We start from the raw sequence: 27816 nt of genomic DNA on the forward strand, positions 1-27816 counted from the left end.
CTGGTTAAAAGGAATATTCCACCTAAAACCTCAAATATAGACCCCAAAGGGTGGTTTAGAAAAAATCCTTCAATGTAGACCAAAAAAGTTAGTATGGAGGAATATTCCACCTGAAATGTAGACCTGAGAAGTTGGTTTGGAAGAATATACCATCCTAAACATCCTTAAATGTAGACTAAAAGACGGTTTGGAAGAAAATTCCACCTAAAATCCTCCAATATAGACCTAAAAGGTGAGTTTATTGGTATATTGGAGTTCTTCCTGTCAGGCTCGTGGTAGAACAGCTCTGAAGAATCTTGTACTTGTCTTATCTGGAACAATCTAACAGCCCAAACTTTTAACAGCAGTGTAAAGAAGCAAACACACAGGCATAGATTAGGATTCAAACTAGATTTTAGAAAACAAATCAGCTTAGAGGCATTTGTTCACACGTGGCTGAATAGGAGGCCGTCCAATCAGATTCGAGGTCTTCACTCTGTAGGCTGTTTGTTGGGTGAGACTCTTGGACCTCCATCAGCTGACGTGGATGTTTGATGGTCTTCTTCTCTAGTGCCAGATGATTCATCCATGAATTCAGCAGCTACAGACTGAAATGCTGAAATGCTGCCGTTATTGAATTCCTGTTCCAGATCAAATATTCAGATCTCACCTTGAATGCAGCCGTCTGCTGTCTGATAGTTTTTCTCATTCTAGTCTTCAATAAAGTCTTTTTCCTCATGTCAGGATGTGGTGAGACTCTTTCTCAGTCTCTGCAGACGTCCCTCATTGTGCATCTCCAGAGAAGAAACAGAAAAACTGATCACTGCTTCAGCATCAAACACTCTCCAGCATTGAGAGTGTTTTAGGAATTCATTCATTGTGTTGTGAACTTTGAAGGAGCAGAAACTTTACAGCTGCCAAAGATATGAGCTCCAATTCTGGATGTTGCAGGAAATGAAGTTCATCAAATGAACACTGGATTGTTGCTGATAACTCATTAAATTACTGAAGAAATCGAAGATAAACATCATAGGTTAGTATGTCGTCCAAAATGTCGGAAAAACGTCAGTTTAGTAGGTCGTCCAAAATGTCGCAAAAACGTCAGTTTAGTAGGTCGTCCAAAATATCCCAAAAATGTCAGTTTAGTATGTTGTCCAAAATGTCCCAAAAATGTCAGTTTAGTATGTCGTCCAAAATGTCGCAAAAATGTCAGTTTAGTATGTCGTCCGAAATTTGGAAAAAATATCATAGTTTAGTATGTCGTCCGAAACCCCACCAAAAAGTATGACGTTTTTTGGACGACATACTATACTATGACATTTTTGAGCAAATAGTTGAGCCCCAGTTGGCCCTCATCTAATCCGTAAAAATAAAACCTTACATTTACTAAAGTTACTCTACAATAAATGAGTTAATTCCATGTGTGAATGACAGGACTGTACACCACACGCTGACATGTAATTTCTTAAAAGTATTTATTGAAATTTTACAATCCTGTTATAACCCCGTTTTATGACATCTCCCATGCAGAACTGTGATGAGAAAAAATTGTAAATACGTCTTGAAATTCACATTTTAGCAATTTCTCAACTGACCTTCCCTTTCTGAAAACCTCGAAAGCCCAAAAAATAGAATCTATAAAAGGCAAATTTCTCAGAACTTTGCTGCATTTTTCATTTTTTTCACATCCTCGTTTCCCCTCATCGGATTCAGTTTGAACGCTCCATCCATCTTCAGGGTCGCACATGAACAACCACGAGACACTTCCTGCTCCGCCCCTGCTCAGACCCACCGCTGGAGCTTCAGGGTTTCTAGTTTCAACTCTACATGTAAACAGTTTGGTCAGTGCACATTCACTGTATAGGGTTTCACTTAAATATCAGCGGAGGGTTTGAGCGGGCGGTGCTCAGGATGAAGTAACAGAAGAAAAGCTGAACTAAAGGTGGGACTGAAGCAGATGATTTAATGCTACCTGTGTGTTTAGAGGTGTACATTCACTATGCTCAGCGTGGCCTTTCTGCTGCCAGAGTCAAACATCATTCATGTCTAATGGTTTTCTTTTTCTCTTAAAGGTTTATTTTACAAGTTTATTAATTTGTCACAAACATGAAGGCGCCATAATAATGTATTTTCTTTGACAGGTGAACTCAAAAACATTTTATTTGTGAAGAGAGGAAGTCAGAGACCAGTTCAATTGCATAGCAATTTAATCCTTGTCCAATAAGGACTCTTTCCCCGTCACAGGGAGAGGCCCTGTGGTCACTCTCAATCAGCGTTTTAATCGACCAAGACAATATCAATAAAACTATTGATAACTGCTCACTATATCTCTAATAGTGACCGTGTTCAAACAGGCATCGTAGGGTCTTAAAAGAAGCTGCTCCTACGCACCAAGACTAAATGTCCGTCCCCGTTCTAGACCACCAGATTACAGTAAATACAAGAGGGGCAGGTTGTTTGTGTGGAAGGCTTCCAGGCTCGTGTCGGGTTGGTGGTACAGAGAATCATGTCGAAACGGAAAAAGAAAACAAAACATGAGAAACATGCATGGGGTAGGCTTTCCTAATGCCACATACTGAGTGTGCACACAGACAGGCACGAACGCAGATCTCTGGCGGGAAGCCTCCCGGCTGATGCAGCGCCGAGCGTTTGACCGAACCCACAGGGCAATTTTTCAACGTCAAAAGCAAAGCGCGACACGAGCGGCGAGGGCTTCGCGTCGAGATGCAGCCTATACAGACACCGGTCTCCACTTCAGGAGAGGGTTTCTACTACACATCACAATCTCTATCCACAGTTTGGAGTTCAGTCTCGGAATGTCAACAGCAGCACGTTTTGTCTCTCCGTCCTTTGCGTCCCTGCGTCTGTCCGTCACTGCAGGTCTCGGTCTTCCAGGTACCGGTACTCAAAGGTGAAGCCCTCCTTCTTCCTCTGGCCCCATTTCTCGTAGTCGAAATAGATGTAAGTGCCCTGGAGGTCCAGAAGAGGAGGTGATGAAGAGAAACCAAAGATGGAATTCATTTCCAACTGAAACTTCTGCAGACTTCAGAAGACGCCAGTCGAAACTACTGAATCAACTGGACCTGCAACCATCCATCAGCTGTTAATTGATTTAATGATTCAGAACGAATCTGTCTGGATCATTGTTTAACTAAAACTACCTCAACATACTACAGACTTTTTTATTGACGTCTTTTTTTTAATCAACATAATAGACTGTTGTTTTTTTATCGATAGGTTATACTATGACATTTTTGTTCGACATGACTTTTTGAGCGACATACTATATTATGTCGTTTTGTTCGACATGGCGTTTGTTTTATTGACATGTCGTTTTTAAACGACATACTATCCTAGCTGGATTTACTTTTTTCCTAAAGTAAATCCAGCTACATCGTTTGTCATGAAGCCCTGAGTCTCAGTGAGGTGAAGCTCTACCTGTTCAAACTCGTCAGTGATGGTCTTGGGCTCCTCATGCCTCTGAAACCACATCATGTACTTGGTGTGGAACCTCCACGACTGCTTCTTCAGAGCCTTGGCAGACAGATACTGAGCCTTGGTACCCTGGAGAGAGTTCAGAGACGCCGTTAAGATCTCATCCATGCTGGACAACAGAAACACTTGTATGTGTTACGTTAACAGCAGTCTGGATTGGATTCTGAGCATTACACGCTTCATTTCTGCACCAGTCGGAGCCTTTTCTGCATGCATGGGTTTCCAAATAAAGGCCCCGTCATGTTTAGTTTTTATTTTGTGTCTAGTTTTTGCCGTCGTGTCTAGTTTTTGTCATTTTGTGTCTAGTTTTTGTCGTTTTGTTTTTATTCACACGTCCTCCTCATGCTTACCTCCAGATAGTAGAAGATGAAGAAGAGAGTTTCTGTGGACAGTCTCTGGTAGAACTCGATGGAGTCCGAGTGGTGTGGTGGTATCTGATGGTGGAAGGGTAAAGTGGGACACGGATTCCTCATCAGGTATTGCCTTCAGGACAGAAACACAGACAGTTAGAAAAACAGCGTCTCCAACCAGCCCAGTTCCTCTGTGGTTCTTCTGAAAATAGGTCACACGGTTCTACAGTTTCCTTTCACAATAAAAGCTGTTTAACTCCAGCAGGTGTGAAGTGTTTATTTGTTGAGGACTATTTTCTAGCTTCTATCTTGTTGCTGTGTGGCGACTGTACTAACCACTGAGCCACTGTGCAGCCCCCGTTTTGTGACCAATTTTTATATATATATTTTTTTTGTTTCATTTTAGCCATTTTGCATCTCATTTTTGTCATTTTGTGTCCTGTTTTGGGTATTTTGTGTTTCATCTTTCTTGTTTTACCTCCCGTTTTCTGTCGTTTCTTTCTTTGTGGTTGCATTGTGACATGTTTTTTCTAAATTTGTGTCTCACTTGTCATGTCTTATTACTATTATTTTGTTGTCGGGCCTCGTTTTTGTCAGTTTGTTTCTCGTTTTTGTCGTTTTGTGTCTCGTTTTTGTCGTTTTGTGTCTCCGTTTTGTCGTTTTGTGTCTCGTTTTTGTCGTTTTGTGTCTCGTTTTTGTCGTTTTGTGTCTCGGTTTTGTCATTTTGTGTCCGTTTTTGTTATTTTGTGTCTCGTTTTTGTCATTTTGTGTCTCGTTTTTGTCGTTTTGTATCATATACTAAGGACTGTGCAGTGGAAGCTACAGACGGATCAGTTCATTGGTGGGTTTTGTCTTTTTATTGGACGATAAAAAAGACTTGGATGTCATCAGAATCAGATTTTTATGTTTTCCAGGACACACACTGAATAAATGTAAACCCAGCCAGCAGCGATGTTTCCTCACCTGATCCTCTCGGAGTCGGAGGGGTGAGGCATGTGGGTCCAGGCCGACTCCTGCATGGCCTGCTGGTACAGCTGGTCTTTGGGCAGCGGGGTCGGGCCCAGAGGACAGACTCCCAGCGATGGGGGGATGCTGACCTCCGACACGGACGGCTGAGGGGCGGCGGGAGTGCCGGGCGCCGCCGAGGAACTGGAGAAGATGTCTGCAGGACAAAGACCGATAACGGACGGTTACACAACACAACACAGCTTCCAGCGAAACCAAACACTGAGAGAGAGAATTCCTTATTTCCTCTGTAGACAATGTAGTAATGACAGGTGGACAAAAAGACACAAAATGACTGCAATGAATGCAACAAGACTGCAGGGACTCAAAACAACAACAAAGAGACACAAAACAACCACAAAGACACACAAAATGACCACAGAGAGATGCGGAACAACCACAAAGAAACACAAAACAAAAGAGACACAAAACAACCACAAAGAGACACAAAACAAAAGAGATACAAAACAACCACAAACGAACACAAAACAACCACAAAGAGACACAAAACAAAAGAGATACAAAACAACCACAAACGAACACAAAACAACCACAAAGAGACACAAAACAGATACAATATACTTCAATTGTCCCACTTGGGGACATTTATCTTGGACTCAAAAGCTGTGCCATCAATGCCATCTCAACAACTACAAAACAGTGTTGCACATATCCCAAACATTACACATAACACAAACATACACCACAGTAAAAACGCTATAAAAATGTTGCACAATCTTCGGCCTCAGCAGCACAGTTCAGGAGTTTGATGGAGGTTGGAACAAATGAATTCTTGAAATGGTTGAGTCTGCAGTTGGGGACTCTGTATCGTCTGCCTGAGGGTAGCAGCTCTCATTCTGAGTAAAGGATGTGTGACGGCTCAGTCTATCCTCTGGGCTGCTCTGAGAACAGTTCGTTCATAAATGGGCTGCAGGGATTGGTGGTCATTTTTTCCCATCACCTTCAGGGCCGTGTGCATCAAACGAACCAGTCTGGTTTTCAGCTTTACAGTGAGGCTGCCATACCAGGCTGACATCCCATAACGGACCAAGCTCTCCAGTACAGCCTGGTAAAATAAGAACATGATGCTTTTGTCCACACCATAGTCTCAGCCTGCACAGGAAGTAAACGGGAACACGTGCTTTCCACATGGATGTTCCAACTAAAGGAGCTGTCTAAGTGGACTCCCAGATATTTCTATGAGCTGCTCAATGGGTGAGTCATGCATGACAACAGGACTGTGGTCCCCTACTGACCTCAGCTCTAAGATCATCTCTTTAGTTTTCTGAGCATCCAGGATGAGATGGTGAGCATCCAGCTCTGCCCTGCCTGGAGGCAAACTGGTCTGGATCAAGTGCCACATTAACCTCTGCTTTAAGTACAGACAACATGTATTTCCCAAAACTTTTCATTACAATTGAAGTCAGAGCCACAGGTGAGGTCTGAAGTCATTGTTTTCAGCAGGACTCTGGTTCTTAGCTGCAGGAACTATTGTGGAGTTTTTCCAGAGGGCAGGAACAGTGTGTGAATCCACAGACTGCTGGAAGATGGAGCACCAACCTGGAGTGAGCTCTTCTGCACGTCTTTAAGAGCAGTGCTGGAATGCCATCAGGGCCAGTGGAGTTTTTAGTGCACAACAACCACAAAAAAACACAAAACAACCACAAAGAGCTGCAAAACTAACACAAAGAGACACTAAACAACCACAAACAAACAAAAAAAACATAAAGACACACAAAACAACCACAAGGACACATAAAATGACTTCAGAGAAACACGACCAGACTGCAACGAGACACAAATCAATCACACAGACACAAAACGACCACAAAGAGACACAATTTGCATTTGCCGGGTTGATGTTTTGTCGATATTTTTATCCTCCTAGAACATTTTTCTACCAAAACTCTTCCCATGTGGAAACCTCCCTGACAGTAAAACTGGTTCTGGTCTACATGTGACGTCTGAAGTGGTGTAAAATCAGCAGAAAGTCTGACCTCTGTCCGTTAGATGCAGGTTGGGAATCTCTCCGTCCAGACCTGATCCCAGAGCTGCTCTTTCTGCCATCGCCTTCAGAGAACTGAGAGGCTCCGGAGCCTGAAGGGTTAACGAGAACACAGAGAGGTTAACGAGGTCAAACTGGGGACAGCGAGAGAACCCTGGACTGAACTGGAAATGAAAACCCAAGTACAATAAAACTGGATGGAGGAAGCTGCTCAGCATCCTTCATGTGCTACACAGCTGCTCAACACTTTTCTAATCGTCAACTTCAACACAAAGTAGCATTAGAATACAGAAAACAAATTTTGAGTCATTTTGGACAATTTTAACTCATAACTCATTAACTTATAACTCATTTTGGAAGTTTTTTTAGTCATTTTGGACAATTTGTAGCTCATTTTGGACAATTTTTGAATCATTTCGGACAAATTTTGACTCATTTTGGACGATTTTTTTAACTTATTTTACACAACTTTTAGCTGATATCAGACAATTTTTGAGTCATTTTGGACAATTTTTGAGTCATTTGAACATGAATCTAGCAAACATTTTAAGGATCTGTGAGGAGGAGAAGCCTTCGTTCAGTGAGTTCAGGACCTACTTATACAGTAAAAAAATGTTTTTACACATAATCTGGATTGTCCAAAAGAAGGAAGGATTTATTTCTAGATGCAGATGTTGCAGCTGAATTTAGCAAACACACACCACCGTTCCAAAGTTTGGGATCATCCAGACAATTCCATGTTTTCCATCAAAACTGCCACTTTTCTCCATGTGCTAACATAACTGCACAAGGGTTTTCTAATCATCAGTGAGCCTTTCAACACCATTAGCTAACACAATGTAGCATTAGAACACAGGAGTGATGGTTGCTGGAAATGTTCCTCTGTACCCCTATGGAGATATTCCATTAAAAATCAGCTGTTTCCAGCTACAATAGCACATTAACTATTTAGGAACGCTCAAAAACTGTGACAAAGGAGTCAAAAGTTGTTTAAATTGACTCAAAATGGAAATAAATGCCTTGAATCGTGTCCAAAATAAGCTAAATACTGTCTAAACTGCTTTGGAGCAGATCCAAAAATCATCCTAATGGACTTAAAACTGCCCACAGTGATCCAAAATTTAAAAAAAAAAAAAAAAAAAAAAAAACCTGTTCAGAATGCTTTGAAAACGAGACTGGATTTATCATTCATTTAACGTTGTCTTCATTGAACAAAAAATGATTTTCTTTCAAAAATAAGGACATTTCTAAGTGAGCCCAAACCTTTGAGCGGTAGTGGATCTCTGCATGGCCTGATTTTTATGTTAACCCTCGTGTCGGTCAAATTGACCCGTTTTAAAGTTTGAAAATGTGGGAAAAATATATATATTTTCACAGTGAAACTTCTGATGTCCACATTTTCAACATTTTTGGGAAATTTTTTGGTGTAAAAAAGAAAAATGTTTTCCAGCGAATTTTGCTGGATTTTGGTTGATTTCTATGTGAATGTTCTTAAAGAAAATATTAGAAGTTTTACTGATATATATGTAATCATTTTAGATATTTTTAGGATTTTTTGGAAATTTTTACTCATTTTTTGAAAATATTTACAAGAATTTTCTTGCCAAATTTGGGGGATTTTTTAAAAACAAAACTTTTAAGGGAGACTTTAAAGGAATTATTGGAATTTTCTTCCTGAAGGTTTTGCACATTTTCAGAAATTTGGGGAATTTTTTTGCTGATTTATTGGATTTTTTTCAGACAAGGAAACAATATTTTTTGGTGCCCGTAAATGAAGACAACAGGAGGGTTAATGTGATGCTGGGTGAGTGTCGGCTTCTGTGTTTGGTTTTAAAGGAGCTGAGAGCAGAGGCCTGTGGGCAGCCACAGATATTTTAATAATTCTATTTACAGCATATCAGCAGCGATTTAACAAGGAGAAGGAACTGGAAAACGGTGCATTCCAGCAGTCAGGACTTAAAGTGGACTGGAATTAAAACCAGCCAGAGTTCAGCTACAGAGTGCCGATTTCTGTGATACCTGCAGCACAGATCCAGTCCAGATAGTAAATGGTAGAGTTAAGTTCAGCTGGTAGCACTCAGGAATCAACCAAACAGTTTGGTATTCACACAGCCCATCTACTGGAAGATCAGCTCAGGAACGATGGTTTAAAGTCCTCCTGATGCCAGACATCTTGAACTAACAATATGAAGAGTCAGAATTAAACTGTAGGTGTCTCAAACTGGAACTACAACCAGTTCAGCTGCAGATGTCCACAGTGGAAATTGCAGAATTCTATACTAATAAAAGTTCCTGTGTGAAGAACGTGAAGATTCTTACTGACTGACTGGAGCACAGATGATCAGGTAGAACGAGACACAAGACAGATCGAACTCTTCCTTAATTGTGGAAAGATGAAATTTGTGCACCGTAACCCAACATCTGAGACATTGCAGCACTAGATGGGTCTGAAATCGTAAAAGTTGATGATGTCCGATACCTTGGGGGCTCCACCATCTTCAATTAAAACGGCACCAAAATGAGAGAATTCACACAGCGTCAGTGGAATCCATCTTATCTATGGATCTGACTCTTGGTCACTATTGAAGACTCAAAAAGAGCTGATGGGACTTAGACCAGAATGTTAGGGATGGAACAAAACATCTCCTGGAAATCACACCACACCAACAAGTCACTATACGGCTCACATCCACGCTGGTCAACCATCATTAGACAGCGTAGACCAGCCCTGGATGGACATGTGGAGAGACACAACGAAGCAGCTGGTCGTTGCTATGGAAACCTGATACTATCAGAAGGGCTGGAAGGTTCTAGAAGAAGACACTGGTCTGGAAGGAAAAGAACTTTAGACTGCAATGCTGGACAGAGGAAGCTGGAAGAAGAACTTCATTCCTGTCAACCATTCAATCAGACTGACTGACTGGATCACAGATACCTGCAGCACAGATCCAGTCTAGATATTAAATGTTACGGCCCAACGTGGAAAGAATTTAATTGGAAAGATGAGATATTTTAAAACGCCCTCCTTGATCTCAACTTTGATAAAAGAAACTGGAGACCACACTCACATATGTTGGGACTGTCCGAAACTGAAACTATTCTGGGTAGAGGTGGGCGGATCGATCCAAATATCAATAATATCGAAACCTGCATTGGTATTGATACGGAATGATGCCAGTGCAACAATATCGATACTTTAGTTTCAGTTTCTGTCCTGCATGTCTGAACTGATGCGGCTTCTACAAACAGGCGACCTGATTGGCTGTCAGAGCTCCTCCATCTGAGGAGTAGCAGCTAATCCTCCTCTTGTGATTGGATGTTGTCTCGTCGTATGAATCAGTGGCACCAGGAAAACGATCAAGCAGGCTCAGCTACATCATAAATCATAGTGGTGGAAAGTATAACTTTAATTTCTTCCATGGTTCTGTCAGTCTGTTCCTGTCTGATGTGTAGAATGAGCTGTTTAGCTGCTGGATGTTCCTCAACCAACACTAAGGAAAGAGGAGGCAGAGAGGGAGAAGTCCAACTGAGATCCAGCTAATGATCAGACTGCAGGCAGGAAGATACTGAACCAGAGACAATTACAAAGACTAGTGCTGTAGCAGGACTACAAAATTAAATAATCATTAATCACAATTATGATTTTTAGCTTCTAACCACTATAAGAAAACAATTGACTGCGGCCTTTAAAATTGAAAAATGCACTCAGCTCTGAAAAGAAGTAGCCTCTCACTGTGCTGTTTTCTCCACTTATAGAAAACAATGTGGATAAAATCAGTCACTTTCATCTTGGACTACTTTGAAATGAGGACACTTTATCTCACTCTTTTCAAAGTAAATTTTGCTCTCACACCTGTCTGATCACCAGCCAATGAGCAGCATCTACTGCAGTCTGCACTGTGAGGCGTTCAGGGAACATCGGTAAATGTCTGTCCATAAGCAAATGTTCAGCTCGTGAGGTGTTTCACCTGGAACCAGGTGGGACCAGGTGGGTGCAAAGAACTGACAATGTCTGTCACACTTCATTATCAAAGACAATAACCAGGGGGGGATTAAAAGATCATATTTAACATTACAAAAGTAACTGTGCAAAAAAATTAGCTTAAAGCTCTACTACTGAAAAAGTTACTCTGGAGTATCGGCATCGATATCGTTAATACTGGCACTGTATTTACTTGCTATCAGATCGATACCAAATCTTGCAGTATCGCACACCACTAATTCTGGGATTCAGGCAGAAATCAGATTCATTTTAAGTGTTGATTTGCCACTTGAGCCATTGTTCTATATAATCGGTTCTATTCCAGAGGAAGCGATGGCGCAAAACTTCACCTTGAAGAACATTCACAAAAAAAAATAAAAAATCGACCAAACTCCTGCGAAATTCGCTGGAATTTGGCTGATTTTTTTGTGAATGTCCTTAAAGAAACATTTTTTTTTAACATTTCTTTTTTTCCACCAAAAAATGCTCCAAAATTTCCCAAAAAATGTTGAAAATATGGAAGTTTTCACTGTGAAAATATTTTTTCCCCACATTTTTAAACTTTAAAACGGGTCAATTTGACCCACAGTACGACACGAGGGTTAAAGTTTCCCTTAAAAGTTTTATTTTAAAAGAATCCCCCAATTTTGGGAAGAAAATTCTTGTAAATATTTTCAAAAAATGAGTAAAAATCTTCCAAAAAATCCTAAAAATATCTGAAGTGATTCCATATATATCAGTAAAACTTCTAATATTTTCTTTATGAACATTCACAAAAAAAATCAACCAAAATCCAGCAAATTTAACATTTCTTTTTTTCCACCAAAAAAATGTTCAAAGATTTCCCAAAAATGTTGAAAATGTGGACATCAGAAGTTTCACTGCGAAAACATTTTTTCTCCCACATTTTCAAACTTTAAAACGGGTCAGTTTTGACCTGCAGGACGACACCAGGGTTAAATATCATTTCTCCTGAGCGTGTAGTCACTCCCATACGGACATCTCAAATGATGTCAATGCTTTTGGGACATCCTGTATGTATAAAATCATGTAGTTTAAATAGAAAATTGGTTAAAAATAAAAGAATAATTTGCCATAGAGTTTAGTTAGCTGCTACTGTTCAGGAATCAATAACTGAGCACACAGTTTGATATTCACACCTCCAGGTTCTTATAGATCAGCTAAGAAACGATGATGCTACTGATGTCAGACGTCCTAAAAGCTTTGTATTATCATTATCGTCTCTTGCTGCTGCTGCTACACCTGTAACCTGACCTTCCTGACCTCGGCTCCGCCCCCCGGCTCACCTTGAGGCCCTCGGAGGCCTGAGTGTAGGAGTGGGGCCCGTTGAGGAGACTCCCTCCGCCCGGTGTGCTGTCTGAGAAGGACGGGGACGGAGAGCTGGGAGGCAACGTGATGGAGCTGATTAAACTGGGACCATTGTCCATCCTGCAGCAGGTAGGAGGACAGAGAGGACGTGAGGAAGGACCAGGAGCAGAAGCAGAGGACAGACGTGGGAGAACGGGAGACTTACGGCTGACTGGTGGAGGAGCTGAGGGACGAGGGCTGGCTGCTCTGAGACTGGCTCGGTGTGCTTAGAGCTGATTCTGTGGAGCTCTCTGCCACGACGGCACTGTAACCTGGGGACAGGTGAGGCAGGAAGACCAGCAGAAAGACAGGAAACAGGAAGGAACAACTGGTTAGCAGCCTGGAAAATCATTCAGCATCACTCTGATTATCCTTATTGTTATTTCTATTAACTATCAATAAAATGTTCGAAATGCTCCCCTTTTGCTCAGTTCTACCTGCTACAACAACTAAATGAAATATGAATATTATTTTTGTGTTCTTCTGAGTGGAAAGCAGCATTTCTCTGTGTTTTGGGTGGATTAGGATGCCTGGCTAATGCTAAGCTAAGCTAGCTGGCTGTTTACTGTGCAGACGTCTAACTTTTACCAAGAAAGTTGAAGCTTTTCAGCTAAAATTCTGAAATTTTCCAATATTTTTTCCAGGTATAGATGGACAAAAAGGACAAATATAAATATGAATATCATTTTTGTTTGTTTCTGAGAGGAAACCAGCATTTCTCTGTGTTTTGGGTGGGTTTGGATGCAGATTCAAGGATGTTGTGATCCATTGCTAATGCTGAGCAAAGCTAACTGGCTGTTTACTGTACAGACATCTAACTTTTACCAAGAAAGTTGAAGTTCTTTCACCTAAAATTCTGAAAAATTCCTATATACCAGGTATAGATGGACAAATGTAAATAAAAATGTCCCAAAAAAAATGAAATATGAATATCATTGTTGTTTTTTTGGTAAGTTTAGAATTTAAAAAATGGGCATTCACTGTTTTTTAATGATGTATGTAGAGTAAAAAAAAGAAGCACATTTTCTGTTATTTAATGGTAAATCTACAGCTTCAAAACTCCTGCAATTAAAAAAAATAAAAATTTTTTATTAAAAACAAACATGTAAAGTACTTTGAATGCTCTTGATTTGTTTTGAAAGCTGTTCTATGAATTGAATGTGATTAGTTCTGTCTGACAGGTTATCTGCTACCACATGCTGTTAATATATAGTGTTTAACCCTCGTGTCATCCTGCGAGTCAAAATTGACCCGGTTTAAAGTTTGAAAATGTGGAAAAAAATATATATTTACACAGTGAAACTTCTGATGTCCACATTTTCAACATTTTTGGGAAATCTCTGAACATTTTTTTTGGTGGAAAAAAAAGAAATGTTAAAATGTTTCTGAAGAACATTCACATAAAAATCAAGCAAAATCCAGTGAAATTCGCTGGATTTTGGTCGATTTTTTGTGAATGTTCTTAAAGAAAATATTAGAAGTTTTACTGATATATATGGAATCACTTTAGATATTTTTACTATTTTTTGGAAGATTTTTATTCATTTTTTGAAAATATTTACAAGAATTTTCTTGCCAAATTTGGGGGATTCTTTAAATAAAACTTTTAAGGGAAATTTTTAAGGAATTATTGGAAATTTCTTGGAGGTTTTGCAAATTTTCAGAAATTTGGGGATTTTTTTTGCTGAATTTTTGGATTTTTTTCAGACAAGAAAACAATATTTTTTGGTGGCTGTCAATGAGGGTTAAATGTAATTGTAATTCAGCACCAGTGGATCCGTAGTAAACGCTCCTATGAGGACTAGAAGAAGACGTGGACCTACTTGTGCTTCCATTTTGCTTCAGTCCACTGGGCGGTCGAGCCGGAGCAGCGTTCACTCCTCCCACCACGGTGCCCCCGCTGCCCCCCATCATGCCCACCGCTCCGGGCGTGGAGCTGACGGAGCTGGGAGGAACCTGGGAGGAACCGGAGCCGACGCTCTGGCCGGGAACCAGACCCAGGATGCTGCTGCTCAGAGAGCCGTGGGCCGGGCTGGAGCCCAGCAGGCCGAGGCTGGCCCCCGCCCCGTTGGTGGTGACTCCACTGGAGCCGGAGGTGGGGATGGAGGCGCTGCTCTCCGCTGAGATGCTGGACTGGGTGGTGCTGCTCAGACCCAGACCTCCGGAGGCTGCCGCCTGAGCGTAGGGGGCCGGCGTGGAGCCCGAAATGAGCCCTGCCATTGTGTTTAGAGGAGCGGGGTGGCCCCCCAGGCCCAGACCCGGCATCTGGTTGGCACTGCTGGTCCCCGTCAGACCGCCTTTGCTCAGCCCCAGCCCCAGGCCCAGCCCCAGGCTGGAGGCCGAGCTGAGGCCCGGCGTGGGCTGGGACTGAGAGCTGGGAGCCGATGAGCTGGGAGTGCTGGGAGTGCTGGGAGTGGGGAGGGAGGGGGCGCTGGAGGCCGGCAGCAGGGGGTTGCTGGGGGGGCTGGGGGTGTTTGAAGGGGCAGAAGGTTTGGTTTGAGGCGGCTGCTGCTGCTGCTGGCCTGGCGGCTGAGGTGGCTGCTGCTGCTGGGAAGGTTGATGCTGATGCTGCTGCACGGCGCTGCTGAAGCTTCCTATCAGGCTGCTGCTGGTCGGAACCACCGGGATCCCTCCCACCACGCTCGCCATGGACACCAGGGAGGAGGACGAGGAGGAGCCGGAGGTGGTGGAGGAGGAGAAGGAGGACAGCAGGGAGGGGGTGCCGTTCTTCACAGGCGACTGAAAACCAAAGGCAGAGAGAAACGTCTCAAACAAACTGTCCGTGAGCAGCTGCAGAGTGTATGAGGAGCAAAGATTACTGAGATCTCTGGAGACACAAACTAAACCAGAAGTCTCCAGCCGTGGTCCCACAGAGGAAACACCAGCCAGCGTCTCTCTCCAGGACCAGGGGTGAAGATGGCTGCTCTAAACTGTTCATCTAGATGGGAGCCTCTCACCTGACTAACTTCACTGTCTGTCGACCGTCCCCTTTTCTTATCGTCCTCTGAGTTCTCCTACAGGAGGAGATACCTTGATGTGACAATCCACTTTTCAAACGTTGATTCAGCAAACTAGCCGGTGGATTATTATTAACACAGCGGGGCTAATAGAAGGTTAACTCAAAACAAAGCGCTGGAAATGTGCAAAAATGTGTCACAACATACACTACTGTCCAAAAGTCTGGGGTCACTTAGAAATGTTCTTAATTTAGAAAGAAAAGCAGTTTTTTTTCCAGTGAAGATAACATTAAATGAATGATAAATCCGGTGTAGACATTGTTAATGTGGTAAATGACTATTGTAGCTGGAAACGGCTGATTTTTAATGGAATATCTCCATAGCAACCATCACTCCTGTGTTCTAATGCTACACTGTGTTAGAAAAAATTACAAGAACGAGACACAAAACAAAAAGAGTGAGAAAAAAAGACAAAAATGAGACATACAACAGAAAAAAAAACAAAAAAGAGACAAAAATTAGACAAAGAAGTTAGAAAGTGACAAAAAAATGAACAAACAACAAAAATTTGACCAAAAAAATGACAAAAGCGAGACACAAAATGACAAAAAAATAGACAAAAAACATAAGCGAGACAAAAAGGAAACACAAAACGACAAAAACGACACAACGACAAAAACGAGACACAAAACGACAAAAACGAGACACAAAACGACAAAACAACAATGAACAATCTAGTATGTTACTTTATGATCCAAACAACTTGTCAAGGTCTAGAAATCATTTTAAATTTATAGTTTTACTAATTTACTTCTCTGGAATTTTTACACTTTGAGGACCGGTTTAAGACCCTCTGGAGGACCGCTTTTGGCCCACGGGCCTCATGATGGACACCCCTGGTCTAAAGCTACATTGTGTTAGCTAAAAGGCTAACTGATGATGATGATCTTGTGCAGTCACGTTAGCACATGAATAAGAGTGAAATGGAACCGCCTGGTTGAGCCCAAACCTTTGAACATTAGTGTAGGTTTCAGACTGAGCTTCCACCTGCTCAGAGACGAGGACTTACAGCGGTGCAGGTGGCCGGGGATGGAGGGATGGGTGAGGAGGAGGTGGTGGAGGTGGGAGTGCTGCTGGAGTGGAGGTACATCTCGTCTTCCACGTTGCCCTGACCCGACGGAGACGTGGCGACCAGCGCTGCAGCTGCAAGAGAAGAAGAAGATCAGATCTTCTACCTGGACCACCGCCGTCCTCACACTGCAAAAACTCTAAATCCTATCAAGTCTATTTGTCTTATTTTTAGTCAAAATGTCTCATCCCACTTGATTTAAGATAAATTCACTTAACAAGTGATATTTCAGCAGATGGAGGGACTTGTTTTAAGACAATGCATCTTAAATATATTGTTAAGTCAAACAATCTGGAAATTATCTCGTTTTGAGTTAAATTTTACAAGAAAACCCAAAATAAATTTAATACATCTCAGATTAGGAGGTTACATGAAAGCAAAAATCTATTTTTGAGTGAAAAACTGCTTTTTTTTTTTTTTTTTTTTTTTTTAGCATCTCTGGCTTATGTTAAGACACCTAAGCTTGACAATCCTGGTAAAATATAGTTTAAAATAAGTTTTCCCAGCTAATTTTAAGATCTCAATATTCTAAATATCATATCTTATTTCAAGAAATCTGACCAAGCCATTTTTCACTTGTTCTATTGGCAGATTTTTCCGCTTATTTCAAGGTAAAAGTTCCTTGAGCTAAGTTTTTTTTCTTGTTCTGAGAGGAGCATTTTTTCCAGTGCGTTTCTCCTCGCTCTACTCACGGATGTCCTCCAGGTCCAGGTCGTCGTACAGGAACTCGTTCTCCTCAAAGTCGGGGTCCTGGGAGGAGTCGATGTAGTATTCCACGTCATCCTTGATCTTCTGGATGGCGTCCACCGGCACCGAGTCGTTGTCCAGCATCCGTAAGATGGTCTCCAACATGCGAATGTGGAATCTGTGTCTCTCGATCAGCCGCTTGAGCTCGTCGATACGATCCTGCTTCTACAGAACAGAAAACAAACGAGCGGCTTTTTAGCTTAACTTTACCAGAACAAACAGGGTAAACGGGTGCTTTTCTTACAGTGAATAAAATAAACAGACTCACCTCCTTGTCGCCCTTCTTCTTTCTCGTCTGAACAGAAAGAGATTCCACTTCGCTCTCGAACTGATCCACCTGCATGTTTAGAGTGTCTATCGTGTTCTGCAGAGACAAAAACGTCAATTACAGAAAAAGGAAACTCATTCCTGCTGGTTTCTCACCAGTTTGTTGACGTTTTACTGGAATTACTGATGTTGTCTGTCTGTCCGTCTGTTTGTCCGTCCATCTGTCTGTTTGTTCGTCCATCTGTCTGTCTGTCCGTCTTTCTGTCTGTCCTTCCATCTGTCTGTTTGTCCATCTGTCAGCAACATTACTCAAAAACAGACCAACAGATTGGGATGAAATTTTCAGGGAAGGTCAGAAATGACACAAGGACCAAGTGGTTAGATTTTGGCAGTGATGTGGCTTATAGTTTGGATCCACGGATTTGTTAGAGATTTCAGTATCATTGCTAGATAGCGGCACGGTGTCACTGTAACCATGACAACAAGTGAACACTACGTCAGCTGATTGTGATCCTACTACAAATCCACCACTGAGGACTTATCAGGACTTATCCATCAGAAATGATCCAAGGAACAACTGATTAAATTGTGGGGGTGTTTCTGAGTCCCATCAATTCCTGCCACCTGCTACATATTTAGGTCACGTGATTCAGTATCTGTACATAACATACACATGCAGAACACACGCCTGAGCTCAGGGATGGGGTCGATCCGATCCAGTATCGGGTTCCAATACCAACGTAATTCATGGATCGGAGATTTCTGATCCATGATCCATATCTGTGCTGTAATGTTGTCTGCTGAAACAATTCCACAGTGACTCCCTGCCGGCTGCTCTGATAGCTGCAAAATGTGGACAGTCCACAGTCTGCAGCCAGCTAGCAGGCTAGCATTGAGCAGCACTGTGGCTAACCAACTGTTCATCACAACATGTCAAATGTATGCAAGTATGTTCCAAAAGGCAACTTGAGGTAAGAATATGGTCAGAAAAGGAAGTCAGAAAAACAGGAAATCCTGTTAACAGGAAAAATCCCATCCTGAAAACAAATATGTAACTGTGAAGGTCCGTGTCCACTAGATGAGTTTTATTCCGTATGTAAACGAACCACATCTGAAAATCACACGCACGGTGGGCGGTAAATAGCGGCCGCTACGTGGTCACATGACAGCTTTCAACTTGACAGTCCGGCAGATGCATCGGACCAGCAAAGTGGCTCAGACGCAAACTTTCTCTTTCATTCAGATGGCACGTTAACGTTCAACACATCTAGTGAACATGTAGCTAAAGGGTTTGAAACTGACTGTTAATATTTATTAAAGCCAAGCCAGATACACACAAAGGTTAAACTTCTCCAACACTATCCCTCTTCAGATAAAATCTAATAAAGCTTTATCTGATCAGTATAAACTAAGTATATTGGCTCTATAGCATCAACAAACAGTGCAAAACTCTAAATCGTACCAAGTCTATTTATTTTTAGTCAGAATGTCTCATCCCACTTGATTTAAGATAAATTCACTTAACAAGAGACATTTCAGCAGATGGAGGGACTTGTTTTAGGACAATGCATCTGAAATATCTTGTTAAGTCAAACAATCTGGAAATTATCTTGTTATGATCTGAATTTTACACGAAAACTCAAAATAAGGTTAATATATCTCAATATTGGAGGTTACATGAAAGCAAAAATCTATTTTTCAGTGAAAAACAGCTTTTTTTTTTTTTTTTTTTTTAAGACACCTAAGCTTGACAATCCTGGTAAAATAGAGCTTAAAATAAGTTTTCCCAGATAACTGTAAGATCTCAAGACTCTAAATATCGTATTTCATTTCAAGAAATCTTACTGAGCCATTTTTCACTTGTTCTATTGGCAGATTTTTTCACTTATTTCAAGGTAAAAGTTCCTTGAAATAAGTTTTTTTTTTCTTGTTTTGAGAGGAGCATTTTTTCCAATGAATTAACCCATTTAATCCCAAATTTTTCCCTGCAAAATAAGTGCATGTATTTTACTCGTTAGACCTCCCTAATACTTAATATTTATACATTTTTTCATTTATTCATATTCATAGGTTTGTTGCCAGTGGGAAACCACATAGTCTAAATTTACACAAATTCTTCAGTTTGACCTATTTACACATTAAAAAAAATAAGAATAACACTAATAAGCGTAATATATTATAACTAGGCATGGTTCTAATTGTGTTCACAACTTTTGAGATGCATAAAGATACCATGGCAATGACTAGTGAAAAGAACTAAAATTGACAACATTACAATTACTGCATTTCACAGTTTCATAAAACAGTTAAATAAGTGTAGAGCTAAGAGTGTTTGATGCTACAAAATAAGAACTGACCATAGTTTACAAAAATAAAATAAATTCACATTGTGGCAGTAGCTCAGATTGACTGTTTACTGACCACTAACATCATGGCCAGAAGATGAGGGTACAACATTATTCAGCAAGAAGACAAATCAGTGCAGGTAAGTCACTGATTAACTTTGTTTAGTCATTTCATCAATGAGGCTAAGTGAGATGAAAAGGTTATCATGCACAAATGTGCATCCTGCAGGAACGTCTGCTTGTTCAGCCAGACCAAAGACTACACTTGGACCCTGTCCTAAGCCACTTTCAGAAGATGTGTGTGGACTCCACAACAGAGCTCCATGCGAAACATGAAGCAAGCCTCCACAACCTGAACCCAAATCGGACTGGTTTGCCCCTGATGAACTCCTTGCAGCCATGCTTGCCATAATGCTTTCATGCAGCTGATAGCTGTTTTGTGTATGGCTTCATCTTGTGAGCATACATCAGCAGGAACACATCAACAGGGTCTGGTTTAACTGCTGCAGTTCCTCTATAGGTCACAAAATCTAGTTTATTGGATGTGGCTGGTCATCGTGATATTTTAAAAACCCTGTTCCTATTTTGCTTATTTTAAAGGGCAGTTATTGCATTGGTCTGGACTTATCAGGTGAACATTTTCATCATCCTTCAGATTGGTCACCTCTGCTTCATCATTCAGGAGTCTAGCAGACAAATGGCCTGTTTCACCTCAGTACCTGCTACTCTCTATCTGAGGGTCACTAGCAGTCAATTTTAACTGCATCTTTTTATACTGTAGGAATGACTGTGATGTAGCACATATCAGTTTGGGGCTCTTTTAAGTCTAGAAGATTCAAAATCTCTTATGATTTTTAGCTGTGTACAAAAAAAAAAAAAACATTAGATGAATCGGACAAACAGCCAAAACCTTTGACACGTAGCACAACACTATGACTATGGATTATGCTGGCTGCTTATGTTTCCTCTTCTTATGATCAAAAGATGCATGCAGGCATAAAATTCTCATTATATATCAGTAGCCGACCCTTTTAAAAATGTATGTACAAAATATCTCAGTTATATCTGTTGATTAAGGTATTTAAATAAATTCTTCTTGTACAAGTTCGAGGCAGACATCTTCTTCCATCGGTGCAGGCAGGAAGTAAAGAGGCCTGGTCATGTGACCATTCACACTAGTCACATGACACTGATGCAATTTAGAGGAGACAACCTATTCTTTGATTTTAAAACTTGCATTAGCTGTCCAAAGCCAAAACAACACTTTTCGAGAGTGAAAATTAAAAGAAAAATGAGCGGCAACAATTGTTGCCAGTGGGACTAAACGGGTTAAGTATAACTGGTTCTATAGCATCAACACATCATCATCATACTTACCTGTAGAAAGGAGTTTATTACAGCCTCGTGTAAAACCAACAATAATGATAATAATAATATTAAAGCTAACAGCGCTCTGATATCAGAATAATATTGGTATCGCAAATATCCAAATTCAGGCGTCGGATCGGAAGTAAACAAATGTGGATTGGTGCGTCCCTACCTGTACTCAGGTCATTGTGTTTGTGGGAACATCTGTATTAAATGGACACATTCTATGATCAGCAATAACTAATAAATAAATGCTGCATTTCTGACATGTGGGGGAATAAGCAGCCTTGGAGGAGGACTGTGCTTTGCTTTTTAGTGCAAACAGACAAAGCTGTGAAGTAGATGCAGGTGAATCAGTGCAGATATCAGCGGGTGTTTTACCGTTAGCCACTGTCCCGTTTCCTCCTTTTCCCTCTGAGCTGGATCCACTTTCTGAGCGAGTCCCAGGCCTTCTTTAGAGTAGGCTTTTGTTTTTGTTTCCCGTTCCACCACCTTGAACCGCTCCATTTGCTGAGGAGAGAAAACATCACACTGGTCTTGTTACCTTCCAGGTGTCCATGTGAGCGCGTCCTTTAGTTTTGCTTTATAAACAAAAATCGACAACACAAGTGAGACAAAAAATGACACAGAACGGTAAAAATGAGACACAATATTACAAAAACGAGACACAAAATGACAAAAAGGAGACACAAAGAGACAAAAACAAGACAGAAAATGATAAAAGAACAGTCTGGTAGTCTAACAATAAAGAGTGGTACCGTTTCTATGAGTTTGCGGTTCTCGACTAGCTGCCGTTTGTCTTTGATCTCGTTGGAGGCGACCCATGTTTTTATCTGATCTCTCAACCGCTGGGAAAAGAAACACGGTAAAACATCAGAACACACCGAACACTTCCAACACTCAACACGTGTGTCTGTTAAACCACCTCACCTGTAGTTTTTTAATCTCTTTCTTGAGGTCAGCCTCATATTTTTCCTTCTGGTTTGCATTTGCTGCATTATGGAGCTGAAATGGAGACGGATCAGTTATTAGAACACAATACCGAACAAACACACAACCCAAAGTGTCACTGCATATTTTTAACACCACAATTTCTGCTTCTAGCTGCACGCATCACTGCAAATACACAAAACTAGACCCTAAATGTCTCCACAGTGACAGAAATCTGGTCAACAATAATAATAAAAATAGTCCAAAATGACCAGAACTTTTCTAAACGTCCTAAAATGTGTCTAAATTGTGTCGGAAATGAGGTGAAATCCATCCAAAATGACTTAAATTTATCCAAAATTGATCCAAAATGACAGAAACAAGTCTAAAACGACTCAAACGTGTCCAAAATAAAGTCAAATTGTCTCCTCAATGACTGCAATGTTCTCAGAATGACTCAAAATGAATCTAAAATGACATAAATCCTGTCAAAAACATTTTTCTAAATGTCCAAAACTTCTCCAAAACTCCAAAAACGTATGAAAAATGAGGTGAAATCAGACGAGTGCAGCGTCAGATCTGACATCCAAAGATCAAACTATTCTGGACGTCTTTACTGGAGGAAGCTGATGAAGAAAAACCAAACGCTTGTTCTCTCACCTTCTGCCAGATGTCTTCAAACTGTTCTACACCTTCGGCTACTTTTTTCAAACATCTGTCGATCTCACCTGCAGAGAAAACAAACGGTCCAACATCACAGAAACCCACTCAGAAGCTTTCATGACTTTTTCACAACAAGAAAACACACGAAGGCAGCGTTTAATATTCTATCTGTTGCCGTTACAAAGGTTTTTTGTCTGACTTTTGCTGTTTTTTGTCTTATTTTTGTCATTTTGTCTTTTGCTTTTTTGTTGAGCATCATTTGTGTCGTTTTGTGTTTTTTTTGTCTCACTTGTGTTGTCTATTTTTTGGTCATTTGTTTCTCGCTTTTGTCATTATTTGTCTCGTTTTTGGTTTTGTTTCATGTCGTCTGCATCATTTTTGTCGTTTTGTTGCTCATTTTGGTAATATTTTGTCTTGTTTTTGTTGTTTTGTCTTTTTGTTTCTCGCTTTTGTCAATTTTTGTCTAATTTTTGTCATTTGTCCATTTTTTTGTCACTTTGTAATTTTTTTGTCTAACTTTTTGTCTCTTTTTTTGTTTTGTTTCCTGTCGTTTGTCTCGCTCTTTTGTCGTTTTGTCTCGCGTTGTCACATTTTGTCTTATTTTTGTTGTTTTTGTCAGAATTTTGTGGTTTTGATCCTCCAGTAAATCCTCTCTTCAGTTCCAGATGACGAAATGTTGTGTTCCTTAGTCGACACTCTGTGATCTGGAAGTTGTAATGTGGAAATGATGAACTGAGGCTGAATGGTGATGAAATTGAACTTGTTTTTCTTCATAAACTTCAGGTTGTAGATGTTTAGTAAAAAGAGGAGTTGTGGTTATTTAGAGGTTATTATGGTATTATTTTATTGGTTCAGTCCACTGGAGATCAAATTGGGCTTCATGTTTCTTCTAAACTAAAATCATTCTGAGTCACTGCCTGCCGTAAAGTTTCAGATCGTCTCCGTGAATCAGTTTAGACGACAAACGGTGGAACTGTGGACATCGGAGTCCAGCCGTTCCTTCTTGTCTTTCTCTTGTCGTCATGTCGTTGGAATAAAGCTGCATTTTAAGGAGGCTTCTGGTCAAAGGAGCATCTGGTCATGCTACCTGATCACCGTCCTTTAAAAATCACACCTGACCAGGAGGAGGATTAACTCAGCTCCACAGTTTGTCACCACTTAAAACTTTCGGTGTACAATCGGCTAAACTGAACCTTTTTTAAACAAGAGAAATGAGATTTTTCACTTTTTCTCCGAGTCAGAAGAGACGATTATTTGAACGCTGGACGTGTGTTTTTGCTCGGTAGATTTTAAACAAATTCCTCCAACTTCTGGAATCGTTGCTTAAATATACAACAGGTGAGTCTAGCAAAGAAAAGAGCAGAAAACAGCTTCACTTTATATTTAGATGACTACAGGTACGACACTGTTAAAACTTAATGATTCTTCTTGAAGATAAAGTGAGTGACAGTAAAACTTTTTGTGTGGAATTTCCTAAATTGAATCATATAATTTAGATTTTAAACTTCTACTCTGAGTGCGTCTGAGCTGCGTTTGGATTTTTGTCCAGTAGATTTAGTAGATAACTTTATGAAAAGCTGCAGAAATATACAACGGGTGATTTGAAATCATGAAAGGAGTCAGTTCGTAGATTCAGCTGAGGATTTTTCCAACCAGAATAATTTAAATAAGGTGTAAAACTTTTGCTCTGACTCATAAAAGAAGAACATTCCTTCTGTGAACTCTGCAACCTGCATCTACCTCATCGTCATACTTCACCTGCACTGTTCATTTGTATTTGCACTAGGATGTTACTAAGTTGCGTTTTTTAAATTTTTTTATTTCTTTTCATTTGATTTTTATTCTTATACTACTTGTTCTACATTTGTATATATATTTTATTAATACATTTATCTCTAATTTCTTCTTTTTTAATCAGTTTCTTACGTCATTGTTGCACTGCCTGCTCTACAGGCCTTTTTTAATTTCCCCCTGGGGACAAATAAAGTTTTCTGAATCTGAATTTGTCAGCTGTGTTTCAAGTTTATGAAAAGCTGCAGAAATATGCAACAGGTGAGTTTAAATCAGGAAAGAATAGTACAGCAAACAGTCCACAGCTTCAATTGAGTATCTGGTGACTACATGAATGATATTTGAGTCTTTTCCAACCAGAATAATAGAAATAAGGTGTGAAATTTTTGCTCTAACTCATAAAAGAAGAACATCTGGCTGCTATGTCCGTATTGTTGTTCAGTAGATTTAAACCTAGTTTCTTAAACTAGATGAAAAACTGCAAAAATGCAGGAAAAATACAATGGGTACATTTTAAATTTGGAAAGAAGAAAACAGCAAATACATCTGGACGACATTTACGTCTTTTCCAACCAGAATAACAGAAATAAGGTGTAAAATTTTTGCTCTAATTCATAAAAGAAGAGCATTTGTCTGCTACGTCTGCATTATTGTTCAGTAGATTTTAACCCAGTACATAGTCAACAGTTCGTAGCTTAAGCTGTGCATTTGGACGACTACATCAACGGTTTAATAGAAATGAGGTGTAAAAGTTCTGCTCTAAGTCACAAAAGAAGAACATCTGCCAGCTGAGCTTAGAGTTTTGTTCAGCAGATTTCTGACCCAGTTTATTAAACTTTATGAAAAGGTGCAAAAATGCAACAAAAACACACTTAAATCTGGAAAGAAGAACACAGCAACAAGTTGAGTATCTGGTGACGACAAGGATGACATTTACGCCTTTTCCAACCAAAATAATAGAAATAAGGTGCAAAACTTTTGTTCCAACTCATAAAAGAAGAACATTTGCCTGCTATGTCTGTATTGTTGTTCAGTAGATTTTAACCCAGTTTATTAAACTTTATGAAAAGCTGCAAAACTATAAAACGGCTGAGTTTAAATCGGGAAAGAAGAACACAGCAAACAGTTCACAGCTTCAACTGAGTATTTGGTGACTACATGGACACCTTTTATGCCTTTTCCAACCAGAATAATAGAAATAAAGAGTTAAACCTTTGCTCTAAAACATAAAAGAGGACTATTTCCGTGCTGTGTGTGTTTCCAGCCTGATGCTAACTCTGCTGGATGGAGTCAGTCTGTGCACGATGCTGAACAGCCTGATGGACCCTGAAGTTCCACCGACTCTCTTACCTTGAAGCTTTCTCTTGTCAGCCATGGCTCTGACTACGACAATGTCCACATTCCGTCTGTCACCGAGTTAGCTGCGTGAAGGAGACAAAACGTGAATGAACACCTGCTCAGACAGAACAAAATGAAACTGACGTTAGCTCCATCCAGCTGCTCGGTTAGCAGCACTAATAACCACCGCAGCTTCCCCATCCAAACACCACACCCTCCAAACGACCGTCTGTCTGTCGCTCTATCACCGTGAACCGACCGTCAGTCTGCGGCTCTATCACCGTGAACCGGATCGCTGATGTTACCGATCTGACTGACACGGTTGTCAGCTAAAATTAGCCAGCTAGCACGCTAACGTTATTGAGCTAACGTTAATGCTAGCCAATAGCTTAGCTCGATTACAAAACAAGCGCCACCGAGCGTTTTCATATCCATGCATCATCATTCTGGGGTCCGGCCCAGCTCTTATATGGTGGTTTTTTCGTTGTGAAAGACAGAATCTGCTGAAATCGTTAACCTGCTAGCTAATGTGGCTAACTGTCTGGCTAGCTAGCAGCATTAGCTTAGCCTGCTAGCCACATTTAGGAAAAAGGGAAACTGGGTCAAGCCGACCATCTAGATTTATACTTGTGCACGACATTTACCTAGGGTATGGGCTTTCGTTTGTCTTTTTTTCAAATAGAGCCAGAACTAAGTCCAGAAAGTCTTCTTTACTTCCAAATTGTGTTTTCTTTTCGACAAGCTCGCTCACTGTGATGTAGCTGAAGATGGACGTTAGCTAAAATCCCACCTCCGCCTCTAGGCCCCGCCCTAAACCCGATCCAAGACATTTGATTGGACGGTGTTGACGTCTGTCACTACGAAATATCCGCTGGAATGGAAGCCAGTGATTGGCTGAGCAGAGTGACGACTTACAGTTAAACCTATTGACTGTATAATACCTTATTAGATTTATTAGATATTATTTATTATATGGTTATTTATAATCTTTTTTATACAGTCTATGGTTAAACCTCAAAATACTCATCCTCAAGACAACTATTAAAGCGATTTTTTTATTATGCCAACATGTTCATTTTTGCTGGAAATTACATCAGCAAAAGACAAAAAAAACCAGCAAGACATTAATTACAGATGCTTCAGATTATTATTTTATTTTATTTTTGTTATTTCAAATTTTGATGAAAAACGGCACGTCCAACATCAGTCAACCTTTTCCAATAAAAAAGCAAAATAACCTAAAAATAGATTAAAATGATCAGTAACACTTCTACCATTATAGAACAAAAATCCAAATAAATCTAAATTTGGCATGGCGATAAATAAATCCATGCAAAACTGGATCTGAAGCTCATATTTTGAAAAACATTTCTTTAATCCCCCTCACATATTTCCATATTTTTTTCTTTGAGGAAATGAGTCTTTATGACAATTGATTTTTTTTAAATTGTTGCCTCAAACTAAAACATCTTTCTGTGTGTCTGAACTATTATAAAGAAACGTAAGACAGGTGTCCAACATGAGGCCCGTGGGCCAAACCCGGTCCTCCAGAGGGTCCAATCTGGCCCTCAAAGTGTAAAAATTCCAGAGAAGACATTAACTGCAGATTGTAAATTAGTAAAACTATAAATTTAAAATCATTTCTAGACCATGATAAGTTGTTTGGATCATGAAATAAAATACTAGATTGTTCATTGTTCTTTTGTCATTTTGTGTCTAGTTTTTGTAATATTTTGTTTTTGTCTTTTTTTGTCGCTTTGTCTCGTTTTTGTAATATTTTGTCTGACTTTTGTTGTGTGTCTCATGTTTTTCTCGTTTCGTGTCTCATTTTTGTAATATTCTATTTAGTTTTTTTGTCATTTTGTGTCTCGCTTGTGTCATTTATGTAATTTTTTTGTCTATTTTTAGTACATTTTTTGTCATTTTACATTTTTTTTGTCTAAATTTTTGTCTGTTTTGCTTTTTTCCCCATGTCATTTGTCTCATTTTTGTCATTTTGTGTCTCATTTTTGTTATATTTTGTCATGTTTTTGTTGTTTTTTTGTCTGACTTTTGTGATTTTGATCCTCCAGTAAATCCTCTGGTTCAAGATGACTA

The 27816-nt window shown here is 40.1% G+C and overlaps 1 protein-coding gene across 1 annotated transcript; it reads right to left on the bottom strand.

The window, feature by feature from the left end:
• Positions 1-1437: 1437 nt before the first annotated feature.
• Positions 1438-26522, bottom strand: cnot3a (CCR4-NOT transcription complex, subunit 3a). Its single transcript, XM_023296290.3, has 18 exons — positions 26364-26522; positions 25732-25802; positions 22588-22655; positions 21928-22002; positions 21756-21845; positions 21379-21507; positions 17286-17381; positions 16963-17182; positions 16211-16344; positions 15142-15198; positions 14008-14923; positions 12351-12456; positions 12124-12265; positions 6827-6926; positions 4788-4986; positions 3825-3957; positions 3418-3543; positions 1438-2949 (listed from the first exon to the last, which is right to left on the bottom strand). The coding sequence occupies exons 2-18, from the start codon at positions 25754-25756 to the stop codon at positions 2851-2853; spliced, it is 2715 nt and encodes a 904-aa protein (XP_023152058.1). The 5' UTR covers positions 25757-25802; positions 26364-26522; the 3' UTR covers positions 1438-2850.
• Between the last annotated feature and the right edge of the window lie 1294 nt (positions 26523-27816).

This window comes from Amphiprion ocellaris, chromosome 9 (assembly GCF_022539595.1).
Source record: "Amphiprion ocellaris isolate individual 3 ecotype Okinawa chromosome 9, ASM2253959v1, whole genome shotgun sequence".
NCBI classification, from domain to species: Eukaryota; Metazoa; Chordata; class Actinopteri; family Pomacentridae; genus Amphiprion; species Amphiprion ocellaris.